This window comes from Carassius auratus, chromosome 47 (assembly GCF_003368295.1).
Source record: "Carassius auratus strain Wakin chromosome 47, ASM336829v1, whole genome shotgun sequence".
In the NCBI taxonomy this organism is placed as follows: domain Eukaryota; kingdom Metazoa; phylum Chordata; class Actinopteri; order Cypriniformes; family Cyprinidae; genus Carassius; species Carassius auratus.
The window spans coordinates 2,299,677-2,318,102 of record NC_039289.1 but is presented as its reverse complement, the minus strand read 5'-3'; the positions used below and the strand labels follow the sequence as shown (position 1 = coordinate 2,318,102).

At 34.9% G+C, this 18,426-nt stretch overlaps 2 protein-coding genes across 3 annotated transcripts in view; one reads left to right on the top strand and one right to left on the bottom strand.

Annotated features, from left to right (window-relative positions):
- The window catches only part of LOC113064767 (tyrosine-protein phosphatase non-receptor type 4-like), a 32,919-nt gene extending 18,802 nt beyond the window's left edge, over nt 1-14,117 (top strand). For both annotated transcript variants that reach the window (XM_026235679.1, XM_026235681.1), the window contains exons 15-27: nt 21-176; nt 5,860-6,019; nt 6,109-6,189; nt 6,891-6,947; nt 7,194-7,350; nt 7,442-7,614; nt 9,389-9,479; nt 9,566-9,627; nt 9,724-9,870; nt 10,795-10,923; nt 11,003-11,151; nt 11,253-11,388; nt 11,892-14,117. In XM_026235679.1, the coding sequence (XP_026091464.1) occupies nt 21-176; nt 5,860-6,019; nt 6,109-6,189; nt 6,891-6,947; nt 7,194-7,350; nt 7,442-7,614; nt 9,389-9,479; nt 9,566-9,627; nt 9,724-9,870; nt 10,795-10,923; nt 11,003-11,151; nt 11,253-11,388; nt 11,892-11,990 (1,597 nt within the window). In that variant the 3' untranslated portion in view covers nt 11,991-14,117. The remainder of the gene's footprint in view (nt 1-20; nt 177-5,859; nt 6,020-6,108; nt 6,190-6,890; nt 6,948-7,193; nt 7,351-7,441; nt 7,615-9,388; nt 9,480-9,565; nt 9,628-9,723; nt 9,871-10,794; nt 10,924-11,002; nt 11,152-11,252; nt 11,389-11,891) is intronic.
- Nucleotides 14,118-14,188: 71 nt separating this feature from the next.
- On the bottom strand, nt 14,189-18,071 carry LOC113064768 (keratin, type I cytoskeletal 19-like). Its single transcript, XM_026235682.1, has 8 exons — nt 17,559-18,071; nt 17,016-17,098; nt 16,578-16,734; nt 15,852-16,016; nt 15,647-15,772; nt 14,735-14,955; nt 14,562-14,614; nt 14,189-14,421 (listed from the first exon to the last, which is right to left on the bottom strand). The coding sequence occupies exons 1-8, from the start codon at nt 18,006-18,008 to the stop codon at nt 14,315-14,317; spliced, it is 1,362 nt and encodes a 453-aa protein (XP_026091467.1). The 5' UTR covers nt 18,009-18,071; the 3' UTR covers nt 14,189-14,314.
- Nucleotides 18,072-18,426: the final 355 nt, after the last annotated feature.

The following is an 18,426-nucleotide window of genomic DNA, read 5'->3' as shown; positions in this document are numbered from 1 at the left end:
TTTCTTTTTTTCCTCATCAGTAACTCGGTGTTTACCACAGACGGGGCGCGGGTCAGGCCGTACTCCATTGGTCACCTAGTTGATCATGTGATCGATGACTCGCCATGCCAGACGTTCACCAATCACAAGTCTGCGTCCTCCACGCAGGCCAACAGCATCAGCCTGGACTCAACACCGTGAGTTTTGAACTTTTTGTCAATATACGTGAAACTGTGCTCATTATCACAAATTCTGAGCTCTTAAATATCTCTGGAAAGAAGCAGTCACAATTCAGTATAGATATACGACGATAACACAATTGCTAGATTTGTGATATGTTTGAATGCTTAACACTCCTACAGTAAAATTTGTAATACTGCTAATAACTATTTAAATCAATTAGTCAAGTAATAGTCAATTCATTAATTTCTTTCTTTTTTAAATGATTAATTGAAAAAAGAATCCAATATTTCTTGTACGATGTGTAAAATCGAAAGCTTACATTTACACAATATTTTTTAAAATATATTTATTTTTATAGATTTTATTGTGCAGTATTTTGCTGTCCTAATATTTTAATTAGAAAAAACAAGTTTGTGTAAAATTTAATTCAATTTGTTTATAGTTTGTTTACCTTTAAGTGTTTGTTTTACCTAAACAATGTGTAAAATTGAATGTTGAAAATCTAAAAATTTAAATATACCCCACATTTTGTGCAAAAAACGTTTCAAATATATTTGTTACAATGTAAGTGTAAAAACAATCAATATTTACATAAATTTTCAGTGGTTTAGTATTTGCAGCACTAAATTCTGGTTCATTATTCATGAAAATGCATAAATGATTACATACAAAGTCAAAATGATGTCAGTGTAAAAACAATTTTATTTTCAGATTTCGGTTTACAATCAGATTTTCAATTTACATTAATTTCCTGATGTTTTGACTATAAATCGTTTTCAATTTAATTGCTATTTGCATTTTAAAATGTTGTTAATAGTTCACAAAACATTTGCAGTTTGAGTAAACTATTGCATTGAACTTATGTACATTTATAGTCCATGCATAAAAATATTTACATTAGACATACATCTGTTTGTTTTCACAAACTTTCATCCTCTCCAATCTCTCATACAGCTCAACCTCACACTGGGTTTCTTGGCCTTAGTGGTAACCATTTTCAGCCTATTGTGAAGATAAACCACATGAATGTTTCCCCCAGTGCTGCTAGGAAGCAAAATGATGTGATGCTAAAACTTGTTTGTTTGACTTCCATATTGTATTTTTGTTTGCTTATGTGTTTCTTGCAAAAATTATTTGTTTAATATATCACTTAAACTATTACAACTTCTGTCCTGTTGTGTACAGTTGGATAAATTAAATATTTGCATTCAAAGACCACATTATTCTAGATTTTGATCTGCCCAATGATGCATTTTCAGCACACAAAGGCTGGACTTATTTTAGCACTACACAGTAGATGCACACTCTCAATGGCAAGTTGAGGTTTAATATCATGTGACCACACACCTCTGACGAAATTACACGTTCAACACTTTTTTCACACACTTTTCAGTTTGAGAAACTGCGGGCATGTGAACTAGGGGAAATTGCTTTCAGCTTTGCGGTTGGCACAGTGTGGTGCATTACGGTGGCACAACTGATTGAATTCACAGTGAACCCAGCACCATTTTCCATTGGAATAAGCTGTGACCACGCATTTCCTTTCTCAGATCATACCATCTCATTTCACAATGTCAGAATTTCCAAATCTAGGGCTGTCCAGTTCACTTTCGATTCATCATGTGCGTCGTTTGCACTTTGATGTGGAGTTCTCATGTTCTACATAAAGATTTGAGTGTTAAAGAAAGAGTCTTGCTTCTTATCTCTTTTTTTTTTGGCTGTGCTTGCAAGGTGAAATGTGGTAGACTAATCACAGTTTAGGTCAAAATTCAGTAGATGTAAGCAAGAATAGCCTAATCAAAATTCAGCATGTAACCAATTGGAAGAAAGTAAGGTACAATCACAATTCAGTATGCAAACATGCTAGCTTGTTAGATTTTTAAAAGTTTAACACTGTTTCAGTGAAGGAGTTTTAGAAGTTTGCTAAAAGCTGTCTGTTTAGATGTTGCATCCCAAATGATGCACTATATACTATGCACTCATACACTATGTACTTATGCACTATGTACTCCATTTGGTGTAGGAATTATAAGGTTATTTTGTCATTTATAATCCACGTCTGATAGCCTCCCCCCCCCCACGTTACATAAATGATATTTGCAGTAAAATTTCCAAAAAACCACTAGGCTAGTGTTTTATTTTGTCCAGCTGATTACTAACAATATCTTTAATGTTTTCAACTACTTGTAAATCATGAGAAAATTCCCATTTTAAACAGTGACACGGGGCAGTGCAGTCACCCGTCAATGATGTTAGTTACCCTTTGTTACCGCCTTTACTGACGTAGAAACCACATGACAACAGTGTCGTGGACAAATGCAGAAGTAGCTTCGTGACAAACTCGCTTGTTTTACTCGACAGGTGAGTTGTTTTGATTCGTATCTTTACAGAAAACGTATGCTATTATAACGATCAACAAGATTAGTATTATGGGGCATATACGCCAAACTCAGGGCATCGCGTCTCTAGACCCGCGCGAGGACACGTCTGATCGCGTCTTTGCATTTACTTTGTATGTAATCTAGTCGCGCGAATCGTTGAACCCGCGTTAAATCCATGATTTATCTTTCCGTCTGATTGATGGCCATCAGCAGTTGGATAGAAGACAACAAATCCCATTATTCCACACTCCTTCTTAGCATCATCAAACCACATGATTTTTATTGTTTTGATAGTGCGCCCTCTCGTGGCAGGTCCTACAACCTGTACCTTTAAGTGCATCATCTGGGTTTTTAAAGTGCACTTTTTCTTTTTGGAATTTTCAGTGTGAACGCTCTACTCACACTATTTATAGTATGAAACGTCATAGAATAGTGCATGCGTACGCGATTTGGAATGCACTTTTTGTTTAAATGATTAATTGTTTAAAATGGCTAATTTTATTGCCAGCATTTTCTTGTACAATGTGCAAAATTGGAAAACAAATTGTTTATGCAAACTATCACTTTAAAATTACTTTGTAATTTTAGAGTTTATGAATAGAAATTTTCCATTTTGATCACCTAGTAAGTGTATTCCTCTGGTTTAGTTAATAATCTGTTAAAACACGTTTGCGCAAACTGTCATATACAAATTAATGCATAGGTTTATAATTTAGTGTAAGAATCAGTAATGACATTTATTGACAGTTTGCTTTTTTTTTATTTGTATGCAATACCTAGTTAGTGGAGTCTTGTAGGTTAGTTAATAATTCGTAAAACATGTTTGTGCAAACGTTTTAAAATAAAATAAATGCGTAAGAAGGGTTAAATTTACCAATAGTTATTGTCAGTTTTCATTATTTCCTAATTGATCAATTAGTTATTGGAGTCCTGTAGTTTTGCTAACGTTTAAGTCCTAAAAACAGTTATTATAATCAATGTAATGTGTTTATAGTTAAAATGTATAGTTTTTGTGTAATATTGTTACACAATGTAAAGTAATAATTTATTGGTGATTTTTCTATTATTGTTTTTATTTATTTGATCACCAATAGTTATTGCAGTCCTGTAGTTTAGTCAATCCTTTATAAAAACATGTTTGTGCAAAATATCGTATTCAATTTAATGCGTAAATTTGTGTAAGTTTACAGTTAAACATTTTTTATTTATTGGCAGTTTTAGTTATTATTTATTTATATGTCCCTGTTGTTTAGTTAATAATTTGTAAAAACCTTTCTTTAGCAAACTTTCACAATTACGCAGTTTGTTTTGCTTGTTTTATAAGGCTCATTGTTTGCCAGAAAAGCTGAAAAAAGATATAAATGCTACAGTATACGACTATATTAGTCCTGCTAACTATTTTTAGCAGTAGTTTTCATTAATTTATGAATTATTGGTATAACATTTAATAAAACTTAAATTATCCACAAAAACAAAGTTTGAGTGTTCGTTAAGTTTGTATATTAAGTGATTCAGGCAAACTGGATGCTAACCTTCATTTGGTTAATGCAAACAATTTGACTCTATTCAGAGTTTTTGACTCCACACATTCAACTGTCACAACCCTCAGTTAATCAACACAAAAGACAAATCGGATATCTCTCCCTTCAGCCTGACAGTCCAAACAATCCTGGTCTTGGTTCTAATGGTAAATTGTTTAGCCTCGTTTGTTTTTATTATGTAAATGTCCTGGAAGCCGGGACTCTGAGCGCTGTCTGTAGACTGCAGAGCAGAGGGGCTTTCATGCTTGAAATCGGAGCATTCATAATGAGAGACTGTGTGTGTGTGTGTGTGTGTGTGTGTGTGTGTGTGTGTGTGTGTGTGTGTGTGTGTGTGTGTGTGTGTGTGTGTGTGTGTGTGTGTGTGTGTGTGTGTGTGTGTGTGTGTGTGTGTGTGTGTGTGTGTGTGTGTGTGTGTGTGTGTGTGTGTGTGTGTGTTAGTGCAAACATGGCTTTTCTCTGAGCTACAGTGCTGGGTCTTAATACTCTCCGCCTGCTATGCAAATATGCAGAGCTTTGATAAATTGTTGGAAATCTTCTCTAAACATCAGGCAGATATACAGCACTGCTTGTGCCTCCTGCAGCTAACTTACAGAACATAAATCATCGTTGTTGCCTAGGCTAAGGTGTTTAATGAAAAGTCTGGAAATGGGGGAATCGGGGAGAATCAGGTCATCTTACACATGATCCTTGGATGGTTTACAGTTCAGTTTATCCTTGCTTACAGGCAAGATTCCCACGGCTATGGAAAAATTTTATCATTTTAAATTACATATTTATAATTCCAAAATATTAACAAAAAAATCAGGCTTGGAAAAACTGAATCAAAGTTGTCTAGTCGCTTGCTTCTAAAATATTAAATCTGATAGAAATTGCTGTTTGTAAGGGCAAAATCCTAGTCTAGTTATGATGTGTAACTGGATAAATTATGAAAAATCCATAAGTGAAAAGATGTTTAAAAGGTCAGAGTTTGTCATGTCTATAATTTTGCTGTAATAAAAATGTAAAAAAAAGTATAAAAAAATGAAAGAAATTAAATAAAAAAAGAAATTAAATAAAAAAGAAATTAAATAAAAAAGAAATTAAATGAATTTAATAAATTAATACATTTAAAAAATCAGAGGAACTATTTGTCATCTGGTTCGAATATTTATCAGCCAGTATTGTTTATTTAATTTTGGTCAATACAAAAAAATATTTACAGTACAGTAAAAAAAATAAAAATAAAATACAAGTGTAAATATTATACAGTATACATTTTGTGAAAAAATAGGCTTAAAATATAAATGTTACAGTCTAGAGTTGCTTTCTATTGATGGTTTAAAAAAATTAGTTTTCGTTTAATTTTTTATAATTTTATTGCTTAGTTTTTGTGGCACTAGGATTTTTTATTATTATATTATTATTCATTTGTAAAAACTTGTTTGGACAAACTATTGCATTCTATTTAAAGCATAAGTTTATAGTTTAAGAATATTATGATTAATCAATTTATTACCAATTTATCTTCAGTATTTTTATAGTTTTATCACACAGTTATTTAATTTAATGGATAGTGCCAGATTTATCTCTTTAAATGCATTTTCTTATAGAAGAAAACTCTCTTATCAATTTTACCTATTCAACTTTCATAGTTATCAATAATTCATACTGTACATTAATAATAAGGTGTTATATTTGTTTCCCTAATAATGCAATAGATGGCGCTAAACACTTACACAAATACTCCTCCATATAAATCATCCAAACACTCATTCATTGCATGAATGTTTTCTCAGGTCTCCTGATGTGACGACAGACGAGCAGCCGCCTGCTCTGCCCCCAAAACAGTGCAGAAGAGACCCTCTGACCCTCAACGGCAGATCCCAGTCTCAGCATGAGCTGGACGAGCACCTCAGCGAACTATACAACGTACCTTCGGCGTCAGGAAAGAGCATGGTGAGGAAAACAAACATGCACACATGCTACATTGCGACATGTGTTTATCTCTCGTTCATTGCTTGATTCATATTTGCTTTTTTCTCCAGAATGGAGCCGTGCCTCATGACAATCTTGTTCTGATTAAAATGAGGCCAGACGAAAATGGACGATTTGGATTTAATGTTAAGGTGTGTTTACGGTTATTCTACTATAATTACACTATTTAAAAGCTAAAATTGAATATCATAAATCATCAAAAAACTATTCTCAATGTTGTTTTTATATGCAGAATGGATTACATGTATACCACATCAGATAAAAATTTGTCTGCTTTTTAACACTAGCTTTTAACGATATTTAAAAATTATTTGAAATTTTTCATTCAAAAATATGTAATTATAAAAATCTAAATACTTTATATTATATATGCAATATATATATATATATATATATATATATATATATATATATATATATATATATATATATATATATATATAAGATATATTTAAAATAATAAAAAAATATATATTTTACATTTAAAATATTATATATATATTTATATATATATATATATATATATATATATACATTTATTGTAATAATATTAAATATAATACTTTCGGTTTTTGATTTCTATTATTAAATTCTAATTAAGATATAATTATGATAATAATAAAAACGCAATAGTAATTTTTATTTAATTTTAAATAGTACATAGATATTTATATATGAATGTTTAAAAATTTAATATATTAAATATGTATCACTAGTTCATATATATATGTGTGCGTGCGTGTGTGTGTTTTTACTACTAAAATTTCTTTATAAATGTATGCATTTAAGATGCATGTGTTAAAATGTTAATTAATCTCTTCTTCCTCCACAGGGTGGCGCCGATCAGAGGATGCCCATCATAGTGTCCCGTGTGGCTCCAGGAACTCCGGTAAGTTCATGCTTCACTCACAGATCAGGTGATGTTGTGTTTTTATGTCAGGTGACCTGCGTCTCATTAAAGTCACGAGGCGCTTCAATGAACGGCAGCTCAGCCCGATGATGACTAATTCCTGATTTCATTCCTTTACACAAGGATATTGAAGTCTAAAAGATTTGAAATGCAGTTTATTTACACAGTCGCTGTGATATTTTTTATGGCCCTAACCTATCATCTGTGACCTTTGACCTCTGTCAGGCTGATATGTGTATGCCGCGCCTCAACGAGGGCGATCAGGTCGTGCTTATTAACGGTCGTGATATATCAGACCACACTCACGATGACGTGGTTATGCTAATTAAGGCCAGCTGTGAGGACCAATCAGGAGAGCTCATCCTGCTCGTCAGACCCAATGGTATGATCCGCCTGAACGGGGCTCCAAGTTTTTACTTTAGTAGTTAAACTTATATGTGTAATCTATAATACACTCACTTTCTTTCCTTCAGCCATCTATGACGTGGACGAGGAGCAGGACAAGTTGGATCTGGAGCCAGATTTCCAGTATATTCCGGAGACATCCGGTCTGGAGCAGAGCCACTCGGAGGACGATAGTTTGAGATCCTCCATCCAGCTTCTGAGAGATGGCCTTTCCAGCGGCACCGTGCAAACGCAGTTTGATGTAAGTTAACATAACACACACACTCACACACTCTCACTCTCTCACACACACACACACACAGACTCTCTCACACACACACACACTCACACTCTCACACTCTCACTCACACTCAAACACACACACAGACTCTCTCACACACTCTCACTCACACTCACACACACACACACACACACACACACAAACACACACACAAACACACACACAGACTCTCTCACACACTCTCTCACTCACACACACAAACACACACACAAACACACACACAGACTCTCTCACACACTCTCTCACTCACACACACACACACACATACAGACTCTCTCACACACACACTCTCACTCACACACACACACACACACACACACACACACACACACACACACACACACACACATACTCTCTCACACACTCTCACTCACACTCTCACACTAACACTCACACACAGACACACACACACAGACTCTCTCATACACTCTCACACACTCACACACACACACTCACACTCACACTCTCACACACACACACACACACAAACAGACTCACACACTCGCACTCACACTCTCACACACACAAACACACACACAGACTCTCTCTCACACACACACACACACACACACAAACACACACACACACATATTTATTCATTTATTTCCCACTGTAAATCTATTTTAATGAACTAATAATATTCTATTGTAAATATTTCTATATGAAATTATACATGTATTTTTTAATTATTTTGTTTTTATATATTAGGTTTTTATACATGAATATTTATAAATTAAGTTGTCCACACTTTTAATAAATTTCAACATGCCATAAATGTATTTAATAATTTACTACTATGTATATTCTTCCTTGCTAAAAATATTCTAATTAAAAATGTTTCTTTGAATATATTTATTATAATCATATTTATTTTATATATTATATTTTATATTAATATATTTTCAATATTAGTATATACATTTTAACCAATAATGGTTTAAGATATTTGAAAATTGTACAGATATTACGCATATTTTAAATTATTCTGTTTTCATGTATTATATTTTTAATATTCATTTTCATAAACTACAGTTAGCCAAAAGCAACATTACTCTAGAATTTATTTGTAATTATATAAAATATTTATTTGATGTTATGTATTTATTACAATGTTTGTATTTATTTTGTCACTGTAGATCAATTTTAATAATTTAATAAGTAATATTTTAAGAAATATTATAAAATTAAACAGAAATTATGAACAGTTTTTCAAAAGAAATATCTTTTTATATGTTTTCATTTATAAAGTATAGATAGTTAAATCAACAATTGGTGATTTTGTTTAATTAATTTAATTACAAAATATAATAAATTAACAATAAATTACAAATAAATGACATTGCTGGTCTTATGTGTCAGATTCATTGATAAATGTACATGTTGCATAAATCCATTTAGATTTTAGTGTCTGATTGTTTTTGCTATCTTCATCTGGAAATCTCACACCGCACTGTGTTGTCTGCTGCATTACCTTTTAGTCACATCATTTCCTGTTGCTTTTTTCAGGCTGTCTCAATTATTTCCTGTTTGCTGAGCTTGCATTTTTTTATGTCATGATGAACTAGTACTACCTGCAAGCTTAATTTAGCCTGTTTATTGCAAATTATAATATAGAAATTAAACAAGCTAACATTGCACAGTAACACACAAGTAAACAAGATTAAAGTCATGGTATTTTTGTTTAAACCTAAGAGGAAATAGTATTTTGTACCCTAAAACATTTACTTTCTTATAGCAACTGTACAGGAAACGTCCTGGGATGTCCATGTCATGTGCCAGATTGCCACAAAACGTCTCTAAAAACCGCTATCGGGACATTTCTCCATGTGAGTACACACAGCTTGTGTTTAATCTTATACTGAATGTTTTCTTGATTAGCTGGACATTCAGAACGGTTTATTTTGTGACACAGATGACAACACTCGAGTTGTGTTGAAGGGGACGGACGATTATATCAATGCAAATTTCATTAACGTGAGCATTCGTTACTTATTATTGTTATTTACAATTTAATTTGGCAAGTTTTTGATGTTAGAAAATGATCATCTGTATGTATTTGTGTGTTTTCAGATGAAGGTCCCAGGTAAATGTGAAGTAAAGCGGTACATCGCCTGTCAAGGGCCTCTTCCTGGTACCTGCTCTGACTTCTGGCAGATGGTGTGGGAACAGAGCGCCGCCCTAGTGGTCATGCTCACCACACAAGTCGAACGTGGCAGGGTATGAATTAAAATTTCATCAAATAAAAAATATTCACACTCATAAACATGATAAAAATTTATATTTATTATTATATTATTACTTCAATAATGTTTTAAGAAACTACAGATTGTAAAAAATATTATACTTTTTATACATTTTAATTTCAATCACAAATTTTCATATTTTAATAATTCACTAAATTACTATTTATATGCGTGTATACATTTATTCAGTCACTGTAGATCCATTTTAATTAATAAACTAATGAAAATTATAGATATAAGAAATAATAGAATTCAAAATTCCAAATCTTTTTTTTTAAATAAATTGCATTTATTATTGTTATAAACTATAAGTAGTCAAACGTCAACAGCTGATAATTTAATATATTTAATAAATTGCAAAATGTCCTGAATGAATTAAATAAGTTACAACTAAATTACTTTCCTGCTCTTTTGTGTCAGATTCATTGCTATGCTTTATTCTTAATAAAGAAAAAAAAATTAATTTTAAAATAATTTGTAAATATCTTCAATAATTGTATCTAATTGTATTGTTTGTTTCTATAATAAAAATGTAAACATTTATAAAAAGCTTTTCCTTTCTGCTGATGCAACCAAGGCCTTGAGGGCGGGGCCTAAGTATTAATTATTATTAAATACTAGAAAAATACTGAATATTAATTTTTAATTAAATATTATATTTGGCTTATTGTGTTCCAAAGTCAAACAATCCAATCAAATCCTGACAGATAAATTAATTCCCGCCTTAAATTACTTGTATTTTAAAAGTAAATGTCACTTTACGGAAGTGAAATAATATTTAAAAAATGCCATTTTGTGACTTTTTTTTTGTTTCACTTTTGTCCTCCACATGGTTGTGTTCTGATTCATAGCAGTGATTTTTGTCATATATGGTATACCTTGACATTTTTTGTTTTAGGTGAAATGTCATCAATACTGGCCAAACATTTCAGAAAGTGGCAACTACGGAGGCTTTCAGGTTACATGTGTGTCAGAGGAAGGGAACTCGGCGTACCTGCTCAGAGATTTGACACTTACACACCTGGAGGTGACGCATCTCTTTACATGTTCCATATTATTAGTGTAAATACATTTCTGTGCTAATATCTGCTTGGATGTTTGTACAGAGTAAAGAAGAGAGGCAGATTTGTCAGATGCAGTACTTGGCGTGGCCTGACCACGGCGTCCCGGACGACTCGTCAGACTTCCTGAACTTTGTCAGTCAAGTACGAAGCAAAAGAACCGAAGCCTCTGAACCTGTGGTGGTTCATTGCAGGTCAGGCCTGGAAAATGTCGCAACAGTATCATCTGTCGACATCCCAAAAACACCATAATGGTGAACAGAATGTTTATTGACTCCACCCCTTTTTCTTCCAGCGCTGGGATTGGTCGCACCGGGGTGCTTATCACGATGGAGACAGCGATGTGTTTGATAGAAAACGGTCAGTCGGTGTATCCCTTAGACATCGTCAGAACCATGAGAGACCAGCGTGCCATGATGATCCAGACTCCTGTGAGTACTCTAGTCCACATTGCTGCTCTTTCTAGCCAAGAACCGCCCTCTTAGACAGGAAGGGACTGTTTGATTGACAAGTAAAGTTACGTTTAGTATGCATGTACTGTAGATGCACATTTATCGCAGAAAGTTTTTCTAAAAACAATTTATAGCGATGAATTAATACAGACTGTCTAACGATTGCATCAAACCAATTAATTTAATTGGATCGAATGATTTGCTAATGTTATGTTTAATTCGAAATAAATACAGATGCACATTTATGCAAAGTGCTTTTTCCCCAAAAATATTTGTAGTTCTACCATGAGCTATAGTTAAAATTTTGTTATGTTAAGTTTCTCAAACTAACTATAAATATAAATTTTCTAAATTCTACGTTATAAACTTCGCAACTTTGGTTAATACAACAATTAATTATTTCTTGGTGGACTGGTACAAACAAAGAGTCTCAAAAATTTTGTTTATTCGTAGTGCAACTGAGTCATTTTATTTGTTTGCAGAGCCAGTACCGTTTTGTCTGCGAAGCGATTCTGAAAGTTTACGATGAGGAGCTTGTAAAGCCATTTGAGACTGAGCCGCCGTGCGAAAAGGAAGAATGAACACCGCCCTTCAGCATTTCTGAGGTTCTTCTGTGATTTACAACTACTGCCAGTGAGATCTGCACTCAGCTCGCTGTCACCCCCTGCTGGACGGCAGTGGACATGACTGCCTACAAGCTAGAATACAGACGAAAAAGCACTATTGCACTTTACAGCGACAAACAATGACTTAAGGGAATTTTTCATTTAAAGAAAAAAAAACTTATCAGGTTACTGATGAGTAGGTTCTGTTAATAATGTTAATTATTTGAGTTAGAGAAAGAAATTTGCTTTTGCTTTTGTGCCAAAAGCTGAAATGAGCCACAGTCCATGTCAGAATTAACTCTTGCAACTAATGACAGCACGTTTTATGTTTTATTTATTTGTTTTTGGGGATTTTTACCAGTGGAATTGAACAATAGGTGCAACAGGTGCTCTGCCTTTTTTTCTTCCCTTTTCCTGACAGCGACTGTAATTGTTTTAACGTTTACGTTACGTTATTAAAATCGTTAACTTTTTTTTTAATTGTCAAACAAAAACCAAGCTTTTAACGATACACATATCATTAGTTTTTACCCTGACGCTTCAAATATAGTCTTTACGAAAGTCTAAAGTACTTCCATGGTAACATTAAAGTTCTCTGTCAATTTAGCGAAATTAACAGGCCACCAGCTGCATTAAATATGAGCCATGGTGAAGATGTTTCTTGCTGCCAAATTTCACGGCTGTTTGCCTCTAAAACCGGTTGGTACGTCGCTTTGGCTAATCGCTATTTATTGCAAGGCTACATGTAGTACGTAAAACGGCTGGCGTTTTGTATCGTTAAATATGCATCAGGCAGCTGTTCCTCTCTCAGATCCATGTTTGCCGGATCTTTGAAGCATATTATTTAGAAAATAAAGCTGTGAAATTCACATTAGCTTTGTTGGCGGAAACTAGATACTCAATTGATAGCTATGGATGCAAATTAAATGTTTACTGTACGATTTAGTCTAGCGTTTTCTCTGGTTAGCATAAAGATCATCACATATTTGCAATTACCAATGATTTTCCATGTTTACGATCAAATTTTCAAACTTCTACTGCAAGAAATTGATTACCTTCAGATTTTAGTTGGTCATCCTGTACGAATAATTTTGTGTTTTTGGTTGAGAACGGTTTTAATTAATGCTTATCATTGGTTAGGATTATCCATATCTCCTCTTTCCTAACTTGTTACCAGTAAGCTATTACCTGCAATATACTCGAAAGGTGATCATAGTTCATTAAGTACTTGCTATGACTGTAGAGATGATGGCAAAACTCATTGACTGCTTTAACATTTTATTAACTGCAAGTGCAAATTTTTTAAAATCTATTAATTTAACAAATTTTTAGTTTTAAGTTCTCATTTTCTGCAATCTGAAGAGAAGGGATACGTATGAAAGAAGCAAAAAAAAATGTATTGCGACACTCCGGACCATCTTAATTGTTTGCGATTTTGATGATTTTAAAAACATTTCCCTCCTCACAATGTTTTGCGATGCCATTGCGCAAACGATTTGGCGTCAAGGACCAATCCCGCCCACCGTTTTGAATGTGAGACGATTTTGCTTCAGTGTACGTCGTTATAGCGCAGCATTTAGAAATTTACTACCGACGTTGCTTCGGAAGTGTGGTATTTTTGTATTTAATGAAAAATGGACAGAAAAAATGACAGCACTTTGCAACTGACTGTGGTAGTCAGCTGTGCTACTGTAGAATTTATACTGTAATTGTGTGATGGGCAAAATTCTGGTGTTTAATTATTTATGTTGAACATTTTGTCAAATATGGACACCTGGGGGGGGGGGGGCTCTTATCTACATAGAGTCATATGTGAAATACTTGTAAATACAATGTTATATATTAAAAGTGTTCTGAAAAGATAATGGTGGTTATTTTTGTTTTAGTAAATTTTTAAAACATCAGAAAAGTACAGAGGGAATTGTATGTCATGTTTGTATATCTCCCAGTTGTGTTTGTGTGTATGAGAGCGAGTATGTCTTTTGTACAGATTGTTTTGTTTCTTACTGGTGTACAATACATTTTGAAATTGTCCTTAAATAAGCTGACTATACTAATGGCACTTGTGACACGTCAAATCAAATATAATACAGCTCAAACTTCTATTTTCAGTGTTGTTTTTGATAAATATCGACCTACTGTTCCTACAGGAATGAAAGAACAAACACTTTTAATTTCTCATCTTATATTTTTTTATTCTTCGTCACATTTTTACATGAGATGTTGAACAGGGATAATTTAATCAGCGGTATTGAGGCTTAAAATTTATGCCGGCTTTACAGAGCTCATTGCTGTCACTTTTACTTCTTCACGACCTCGACATCAACGTCCTCTGTGCGAGAAACGACCTTTCCGTCAACCACTTCTTCGATTACTGTGCGAACACGCTTGGTCACCACAGGTTCGGCTGGAGAGGGTAAAATAGTACGTTAAAACCTACACAGATGCATCTATGGTACTTAAAAAAAGTACCGTTTTAAATTTGAGTATAAACCATTTGAATATGTATAATACAATTAGCAGGCAATTAAAACAATTAAAACTTACGCTTGGGGGGAGGAGGAGCAGCTACAACCTCTACAACTTTGATTGTCTGTTTCCTGTAAAAAATAAAAAAAATAAAAGATAAGAAAATCAATATCGTAGAACTCCTATGTTTTTTAAAAAGACAATTTGATGTTCATTTGTTTATTTGTAAAAAAAATTTAAATAAAACTTACTGAATCTCCTCTCCATCCAGAAGTCTCCTGTACTCTGCAATCTCCATCTCTAGCCTGGTTTTGATGTCCAGGAGCAGTTTGTATTCGTTCCCCTGTCTTTCGATGTCCATGCGCACCTGAGAAAGCTCCACCTCCAGACTGTTAATGAAAGCCTGCAATTGGCTGAGCTGAAGGTTGTAGCGTGACTCTGTCTCTCCCAGTGTGCCTTCAAGTGCCGCTTTCTGTCAAATCATAAAGCATAAAAGAAGGTTGTGGGGCTATGCATAATAAGTGGCTGCCTCTAGAAGCAGCTATTGCAAAATGTCATTTTTATGGCATTGGTTTCTGTTCCTGTAGCCTTTGCGCTTTGTTGGACACCTCTGACGGCTGCTAAATGATTTTGGAGAGCCAAGGATCTTTTTATACAGTTGTCCGAGGGGTGGGGTTATTTCAGTTTATGTAATGATTATCGGAAAAGCATCAAACAGGTGTGCCATGGGTGCGCCAGTTAAATGGCCCAGGACAGAGCCCTGAGGCACGCCTAACCTGATCTAGACGAATAGATACATATTAATTCTAGTTTAATTACCCATAATTTAGGTTTGATGGGTCAGGATTGACATCATAAAACAATACCACTTGATAACGTTCGCTAACAATAGCAGCCATTAAACATTACATCAAGCTAAAAAGGTCAGTAGTTCATACTATCAAATGTATTCCTTTATTTAATTCTTATAAATACTGCGGGTGACATGGCAAATCTCAAAGTATTAAAAAAAATTTTTTTACATTATTGATCAAAGCTAGTAGAAACTTGAGCATAAAATAATAATTAGGGGTGTGGCTATGCATTCTGGATCAAGTAGTGGTTGTGGAAATGTTTTTTAATTAAATTAAAACTGAATTTTAATGCGAAAGAAAGACTTTTACCATGCTGAGCTGTGACTGTAGTTCGATCTCCAAGCTCTGAAGTGTCCTCTTGAGCTCATTGATTTCACTGCGGGACATTGTAAGGTCTTCTTGTTTGGTGGAGACCTGCTTGTTCAGTTCGTCGAACTGTTGGGAAAAAGCTTTGAGGTCATTTTCCAGCTGATTGTGTATGTTTTAGACATTGCATATAAGAAAATGCACTTACTTTGCCCTTGTACCATGAGTCCATGTCTCTGCGGTTCTTCTCGATGACGCCTTCATACTGTTGTCGGATCTCCTCCATGATGCGGGCCATGTCTTGCTGAGGTGCAGCGTCAACCTCTACGTTTACGTTGCTGGAGGACATTTGAGAGCGAATAGCTGCGAGTTCCTACAGAAAAATAATTAAGATGTTAGCTTACACCTTTTCGTACATTGCATATTTTTTAAGAATGTGGGAATTGCTATTATAGGAGATGAACAAGCTTGAACTTTGACTCTTGAGGTACAGGCACATGAGCGAAATTTCAAGGAATAGTTACAAATCGCTCCTTGTAGACACTACAGCTAGCAGGAAATATCTTCTTTCTTTTTTTTTATAAAATCATAACTAGTAGGCATTTGAGCTGAGATAAACAATTAGGGGTGTGGTTATGTAGGTTTGATTAAAAAAATAATTTTTTAATCGAATTGAACTTTCACACAAAATTTCCTTTTGCACAGATCCCTGCTGGAGTGGGAAATGTGACTGCACCTTTAAGTTTTGAATGCCAGTGCTCCAGGTAGCATTTAATTACAGGACAAGAATTTCTAATAGTATCTTATGTTTACGATTGCACATGTTTGGAGAAGATTATTGGTCTGGTGGATTACTGGGTAAAGATCGTGCCTTGCTTGCGTGCCTCGGTTTGCCTTGCCTGGAGGACCTTTATAAAATATTTTTTGATCTCACCTCTGCATGGTTCTTCTTCAGGTAGACTAGCTCCTCATTCAGACCCTCGATCTGCATCTCGAGGTCCGAGCGAGACATAGTGAGGCTGTCCAGAACCTTCCTTAGACCGGCGATGTCAGCCTCCACTGACTGACGCAGGGCCAACTCATTCTCATACCTGAAAGCAGCCCCCAAGAATAACAATGTAAGGCTGGGAATCTAGACAAACCCAAGTGTTAAAATGTTGGGTGTGACATTAACAAGCTCACAAAATTAGGGGAAACCCTAGCTGGCAATGAAAGGTTGTTTTACTGGTCTAGACTGGTTTAAGATGTTTGTTTGTTTTCATTTTACTTAATCACTTGAACGAAGTTTGATATTAAAGGCAATACAAACTTCATGAAAAGAGGTTTTAAATGAGGGAATAAGAAAGTTAAGGTTTGTGTTTGTTGTACTAACTTGACTCTGAAGTCCTCAGCTGCCAGTTTGGCATTGTCGATCTGAAGGATGATTCTGGCATTGTCCTGGCTGGCGACAATGATCTGAAGACAAACAGATGGATGAATTGAGACTCCCTTACAGCTTATGAAAGTAAACAAAACATTGTGTGTGCCTATATATATATATATATATATATATATATATATATATATATATGCTAAAACATGCCTATACAGATTGTTACTTTTAATTTCTTAGTTTTATTTAGTTGTAGTTATCTTAGTGGTCCAGCTAGTTGCCAAGATAACATTTATGTTTTTTTTGTTTTTTTTTTCAGACTTTTTATTGTTTTGGTTTTGGTTTAACATAACCCTGTCATGATTTTCTAATATAGACAAATGCAGACTTTGGCTTTAGCTTTTAGTTTTAACGGTTTACTCTTTTACGTCAACAAAATAGAATAATTATACTACTATGGTATAACTACCATACTCTTCATTAAAAAAATTCCACGTTGTAAATCATACACATTCTATGGCTTTGTAATGTAAAATCGTTTACTTTTTTGCGCAGATCTTCAATTGTGACGTAATAGTGGCTGTAGTCTCTGGAGACAGGGGTCCTCTTGTCGTACCACTCCCGGATCTGGCGCTCCAGTTGCGCGTTGGCTTTCTCCAGGGAGCGCACCTTCTCCAGGTAGCTCGCCAGACGGTCGTTGAGGTTCTGCATGGTGGCCTTCTCGTTCAAAGCCACACCGAACCCATTGTCACCTCCACCTCCACCGCCGCCGCCTCCGCCGAGCGCGCTGGCCAGGTCGAAACTGCTCCTGGAACCCTGTGCGTAAGAGACGCGCACGCTGGAGCCCCCTGCACCTGCATAGACACTTGGCGCATGACCAACGGCGATGCGCTTGGAGTATCCCCCGCTGAGCGAGAGCGAGGTGAAGGGACGAGAACTGGAACTGGAGCTGGACATGCTCCTGCGTGAAAACGACTGGTTAACCTGAGACATGGTTTCTGTTCCTAGCCTTTGCGCTTTGTTGGACACCTCTGACAGCTGCTCAATGATTTTGGAGAGACAAGGATCTTTTTATACAGTTGTCCGAGGGGTGGGGTTATTTCAGTTTATGTAATGATTATCGGAAAAGCATCAAACAGGTGTGTCATGGGTGTGCCAGTTAAATGGCCCAGGACAGAGCCCTGAGGCACGCCTAACCTGAACTAGACGATTCAATAGATACACATTAATATTACATAAATACACATAAATGTATTACTTTACATAGTTCTTATAAGTACTGCGGGTGACATGCCTCATCTCAAAGTATTAAATTATAATTCTAGCATTTTATTGCATGCTGCCTTTAGAACAACACACCAAGACTAAATTAAATATTTGTAGTTAATTTCAAAGGATAAAAATTAGATTA

What these genes read in the sequence shown, in the direction of transcription:
- LOC113064768 (XM_026235682.1), bottom strand. Translation starts at nt 18,008, where the DNA reads ATGTCTCAGGTTAACCAGTCGTTTTCACGCAGGAGCATGTCCAGCTCC. An exon ending in TTGAAGATCTGCGCAAAAAA is followed by an intron (nt 17,099 to 17,558) that starts GTAAACGATTTT and finishes GTTTGTCTTCAG; the next exon opens with ATCATTGTCGCCAGCCAGGA. An exon ending in ACTCATGGTACAAGGGCAAA is followed by an intron (nt 15,773 to 15,851) that starts GTAAGTGCATTT and finishes TTTTCCCAACAG; the next exon opens with TTCGACGAACTGAACAAGCA.